Source organism: Pollicipes pollicipes, unplaced genomic scaffold (genome assembly GCF_011947565.3).
Source record: "Pollicipes pollicipes isolate AB1234 unplaced genomic scaffold, Ppol_2.1 Scaffold_6052;HRSCAF=7182_pilon_pilon_pilon, whole genome shotgun sequence".
In the NCBI taxonomy this organism is placed as follows: domain Eukaryota; kingdom Metazoa; phylum Arthropoda; class Thecostraca; order Pollicipedomorpha; family Pollicipedidae; genus Pollicipes; species Pollicipes pollicipes.
This window is the reverse complement of record NW_023596805.1, coordinates 9,377,364-9,383,158: the sequence shown is the minus strand read 5'-3', so window position 1 is coordinate 9,383,158 and position 5,795 is coordinate 9,377,364. Positions and strand designations below refer to the sequence as shown.

Genomic DNA, 5,795 nt, shown 5'->3' with positions numbered 1-5,795 from the left:
GAGAGAGAGGAAGAGAGGAGGAGAGAGAGAGAGAGAGAGAAGAGAGAGAGAGAGAGAGAGAAGGAGAGAGAGGGAGAGAAGGGAGAGAGAGAGAGAGGGAGAGAGAGAGAGAGAGAGAGAGAGAGAGAGAGAGAGAGGAGAGAGAGAGAGAGAGAGAGGGAGAGAGAGAGAGAGAGAGAGAGAGAGAGAGAGGGAAGAGAGAAGAGAGAGAAAAGAGCGAGAGGGAGAAAATGAATGAAAGAGAAGAAAAGGAAGAAAGGAGAGAGAGAGAAAGAGAGTGGAAGAAAAAGGGGAGATAGGATATGGAGGTGAGGATAAATATAAAACGAGTAAGAATGTGGAAAACGGTATGTATAATATATTAACAGTATTGACGTCGAGTGCATCAGAGTATGTTAAGAGCATTGACGTCAGAGTGCATCATATTCTACGCTGCATTCGAAACAAAAGGTTTGTGTCTACTGGAGCCCGGCAAGCGTGGGCAATTCGTACAAAGAGGCGCCCTCAGTTTTTTCACGGATGCCAAAATCAACATTATCAATCACGCAGAGCACACAGCGACCACATGAAGAAATGCCCAGTCAGCGCATAAATGTGCTTAAGGCTAAAATATTTTTTGAACAAAAATGCATAGTCGTACAAAAACGTAAATGTGGGAACATTTCTTTCCGGATTCTAGGGATAATCGTGTGTTTAATCGTAGCAAGCTGTTGCAGGGAAAACAAAAAAGGAAAAAGGAAGCAGGGAACAAATTCTTCTCGCATTTAGCACCGCAAGTTACGTGACCGGGCAAGCTCTGCGAGCTGCGGCCAAGACACGGGATTTATCTTGATGTTGGATATGGCAAGGTAGAAGGACACCTTAATCTGGGCCCCAAAATTCCACTTATCAGGTTTCGGTCTCTTTATTTTGTTTTTAGAAAGGTTAGTCTACGATGTGCACGCTCTTCAAGATGCAAAATATGTCTGTGCGCAAGGTGCAAAACTTGGAGAGCGAGGTTCAACGTGCAGGACTACGAGACCCTCACCTAATACACTGGCGGACGCCACACCACCGACGGGACGCTGCCGTCGCCGCCGCCGCCGCACGGCCCACGCGCGCGCCAACGCCCTCCCGTGGAAACCCGCGGCATAGCGACCGCTATTTTGAAAAACCTCCATCCATTCGGCCGGCCCACTCAAGCCGCGGCTTTCGCCGGCCGTCCATTTGGCTTGTCGGCCGAGCGACGCATTACAATGCCGCCGATCGGCATTGGGAACGAAGTCAGCCTATCTATGCATGTAAGGCCATTACGCTGATCCCGACAATCCGACCTTATCGCCGGTCGGGGACCGCGCCGGCTCGACGTAGAGGCCGCGTCGAAGCCGACGGCGGCGTCGCGCCGGAGTCGACGACGGCGCCGCGCCGGCAGGGTGAGGGTTCGAGGCGCGCTAGCGGTGCGGGGATAATGGGGAGGAGTGAGGTGGCGAAGGAGGTAGGCTTCAGGTGGGTTTGGTGAGGCAGGATGGAGAACGATGGAGTCTGTTAGAAGATCGCCATGCCGATGGTGGCTTAACGACGCGGTGCACATGTTAAGTCATCCAGCGTCACGATCCCCCACGCAGTTCAAAGTTCGGGACTGTTCGAAGGTCGGAACGGCTGCAGTTCGGAACTACGCAACTCTTGGCTAGGAAATGTCTGGAAATGTGATAGAGTTGAAGTAGAAAGGGAGTGGATGGGGAAACGTGTGAAGAAAAAAAACGTTCTGCGCATTAGAAAAGGCGTTCGATGAGGGGTTTACGCAGCTCCAGCATTTCCACCAGCTCCCGTCGTTCATGAGCCAACCGCTCCCTGCTGGGCGTTTCTCCTCCGTTTGCCTGCCGCTGTCTGCCCTGGCAGCACCCTGGCCTCGCATTGATCCCGAGTGATCCACCGGCACTCGGCTAATCAGCAACTCGGGCCGTAGCTCACTCAGCTATCGCCGGTGGCGCGGATTTCTGCGCCGCACGTATTCCCCTGCAAAAACAATTACACCGGCGGGCTTTTGATCTCGCACGCGACGAGCTGTTGCCATGGTGACCGCTCGTTGTGTTTGTTACACGCAGCCGTCCGGTGGTGTGTGGCTATACGACCTAATTAACGTGTGCGCAGGAGAAACAATGGTGGGAGAGAAGCCGAACAAGGGCTGTTGAAGCCGCCGCCAAAGCTGGGGAAAGGGACAGCGGCAGCGAATTGGCTAATCAACGCACTCGCGGTCCGTCAAGAAGGCAAATATTGACCCAGGTGCAGTAGTGAGGTCAGGAGACATCCTGGATCCTCATCGATCCGCACATACACTCTCCCGGCGGGCTGAAGTTCTCGTGATTTCATGCTACGGCCCTGTCGCGCACGCTTCAAAGAGTGTAAGCTAACGCCAAAAAACAAGATCGGAACACGCCCCAGGCGCTGTTCTATCGACACCCTCCGGGCGTCTGTTCTTCTTCCGGAGCCGGCAATCAAACTTTAAGCATCGCCGGAGCCGAAGTTGGCGTCTGTTTGCCCAGGTATTTAGTGGCCTCGTACCCCCGCGGCGCCGGTCCCAATTTGAACTGCCAGGCGCAGCAGACGAGATCGCGGCCCCGCAGGGATGAAAGAGCGACCGACAGCTCGCTCAATAGAGCCTGGTGCAGTCGGCAGTCTGGTAAAGCTTGGTGCGCCTTCGGCTTTGTTGGACTTCTTCGCTGACGTGGGGAAAGTTGGTGCACGCAAGGGCGTGGTAAAGTCTGGTTGGCGGTCACCAGCGATGTGATCAAGTCCCGCACACACTGGAGGCTGGTCAGTGCCGAAAAACTCCACGGGGCCAATAAGGTCTGCTACGCATTAGAGCCTAGAAAAGACTCCATTCGACCAGCCTGAAAAAATTGGTTCACAATTAAGTGTAAATTGACGCAGAAAAACAGGATCGAAACACATCCTAGCGGCTTTTTCCATCGGCACTCGCCGGGCCTAGGAAAAGTCGGCGCAAACCAACTACAGGTGTAATTGAGACGAATCTTAAAGGGAAACTTCGTGTTTCGATTTCTTCACCAGGAACTTAAAATACCCTCGAAGCCATTTTTGCCGCATGTCATGACTGGTAGAAACTTGAGATCGTGGCCGATTTCTTGCTTTTGCTTAAGAAAGACTTGCGCACGTCTCCAGCACCGACTTCCGCCAGGTACCGTTGCAACGTCGACTGCCACACCAACTGCAACACCGACTGTAACACAGATTGAAACGTTCCAAATGTAGGCTCCGGACACATAGCTTCAATTTGGTTCCCTAAACTCACCTCATCATCCTTTTCTGCTTGCCTCTGCCGCGCCGTTTTCGCCTCTCGCTCTTTTCCTTTGTGTGGGCTCTCCTCGCGAAATCAACCGACAGTGCGCCACATGAGCCCATTGAGGATATTACTTGGTTTGTATATAGATCTTAGTTATGCTTGAGTGTGTGTCGTGACCGCGCATGATGGATGATACGCTTAAATGCCTTGAAATCATGTGGCTGCGGAATGGCTGTTATTTATCTGTGTTTATAGGTTGCTTTATTGTCGCCAGAAACCGACACGATGATCCACGAATACAGCTTTGTGTAGTGCTAGAGCGGCTATATCTGCATGCAGGGCCAGGAGCTGCTTCTTGCTGTGTTGCAAGCCATGAGAATGGGTGTGGACGCTACACCAGAGATTGAGTCGCGAGAACTTTCGCGCACACCACCTTCCGTTAACCGCCCTTGCACGGAGAAGCACGGCTGCAATATTCCAGAGATTGAGTCGCGAGACTATTCGCGCACAGCACCTCCAGTTAGCCGCTCTTACACAGAGAAACATGGCTGCAACATTCCAGAGATTGAGTCGCGAGAATATTCGCGCACAGCACCTCCAGTTAACCGCCCTTACGCAGAGAAAACACGGCTGCAACATTCCAGAGATTGAGTCGCGAGAGCCTTCGCGCACACCGCCCCCCGTTAGCTGCCCTTACACGGTGAAACACGGCGATAAACGGAAATAACAGCAGCCCGCTGCTATTTCCATTTCAATGGCGTGCCTCTTCCAGCGGCGAATTTACATTTTCGATTATCGCTGAATAATTTATGGGACTCTCCTGGGCGAGCCACTACAGGAGATGCGATCTCGAGTTTCCGGTGACTCTTTGAAAGGCGCCCGGCTTATCTCCCTTTACGTCGTCTTTTTGCCGAACGATGCAGAAAGCGGACGCGTTCGGCAGCTGACCTTACTGTCGGGTTCTTAAAGAGTAGAACGGAAATAACTTGTATGGGGAAGAAAAGTCGCTGAAAGTAGGATCAATCGACGAACCACGTGAAGGCGATCCAAAATAAGAGGGGAAGTTGTAAGTTACTGTGTATGTGCGTAACGATTCAGTATTATGAGTGTGAAGCTCATATGCCAGAAATACTTGATAGCAGAAGAATTCCGAGGTCATAATGCTGAAAAACCAAGAGCTCCTTGTTGACAACTTGTTGAAAACTTCCTTGTTGATGTCAAAAATCCTTGTGCAAGCCTTTGTTGATTTCAAAATTACTTTCAACATCTACCGAAAAATCCCTGTGCATGCTCCCATTCATGACGTCATATTTCGGGGTCGCTATCTAACATCAACGGAAGCTCCGAGGCGAGTATTTGGCGATTTTCCACCTCCTTGACTGACCTCATCGTCGAAAGTACCGTTGGCTCTGCTTTTTAGCGTTGTCTGTCAGCTTTTAGTTTCGCCGTGATCAACCAAACACAACAACAGCTGCCGCCGATCTGAAGGTTACGGATAATTATAGGGTTGCGAAATGCAGTTAGCTCCAATTATGCGCAGGATGATTCTCGCTGACACGACAACAGAAACTTGCGAACTGAAATTGGCCGTCCTGTGCCGCCGCGCGCATCATGGCAATCAAAATGTTCTCTCGCGCCAACAACCACCTCCGCACGGGGCGCTGCCTCCCAACGCTCGCGCGCGTGCTTCGGCCAAGCGCCCGCTGCGCCCGGACAACGTAATCACCATCCCGCCAGGCGCTCGCCCTTCAGGCCGCGTTCAAGCGGGGGGCCGCCGTCGAAAACCCATTCCGGCACCGGCAGACTGCCTGGCGCCGCCGGCTAACGCAATTGGGCGCGCGCGCCGTCGTCCCCGGGGGCGCGCCGTCGGCCGAGACAGACCGGCCGGTCGGTGCCCTTTGTTCGTGTTCCCGCGCGCGGGAAAATTGAACAAACACTTGAGTTGCGCGGCTCGCGCGGCACGTTTGCTCCGGGCGGATATGTAGTCAGGTGAATGAGTGTTAAGGTTGTTTTACGGATGTTTGTTGCGGGGAACGAGCTGGTGAGGGGATGATGAGGAAGTTTTGGGACTGGATCCGGCTCTTCATATTAATGAGCTGGGTCTGAGGACTTGCCGAGTAGAATGTGGTGTTTACTCGTAATCAAGACAAAAGTTGAGAAAACAATGGGCTAGCAAACATTGCAACTGAAAGCGGTCTGATAGACCAGTCCTGAGATATTAGCACGCGAAGCTTGCAGCTTTTGTTATCAAACAACATCCGTACTGATAGGCAAATTTTCTTGTATCTTCATTGTTGTATGCTTACACACTTCCCAAAGTTCAGAAGCTTGGTTCTGTCCTTCATGTAAGCAGACATATGCATTCATTAAATAAGTTCTAAAAAAATCAGCGGGATCGGAAGCTAGTCACATCTCAAATCAACCGTCTTCGCAGTATTCGAGCTCACCTCAGGGTCATGTTTGAACCACACTTCGCATGCAGGCACGTACATGCAGATCTGTGGCAGACAGACAT

General features: G+C 52.0%; 1 protein-coding gene across 1 annotated transcript in view; it reads left to right on the top strand.

The window, feature by feature from the left end:
* Window positions 1-1,416, top strand: part of LOC119104761 (choline O-acetyltransferase) — a gene marked incomplete at its 5' end in the record, with an annotated part of 25,971 nt that extends 24,555 nt beyond the window's left edge. Inside the window, 1 exon segment of the mRNA XM_037228482.1 lies at window positions 1,412-1,416. Coding sequence (XP_037084377.1) covers window positions 1,412-1,416 — 5 coding nt within the window.
* Between the last annotated feature and the right edge of the window lie 4,379 nt (window positions 1,417-5,795).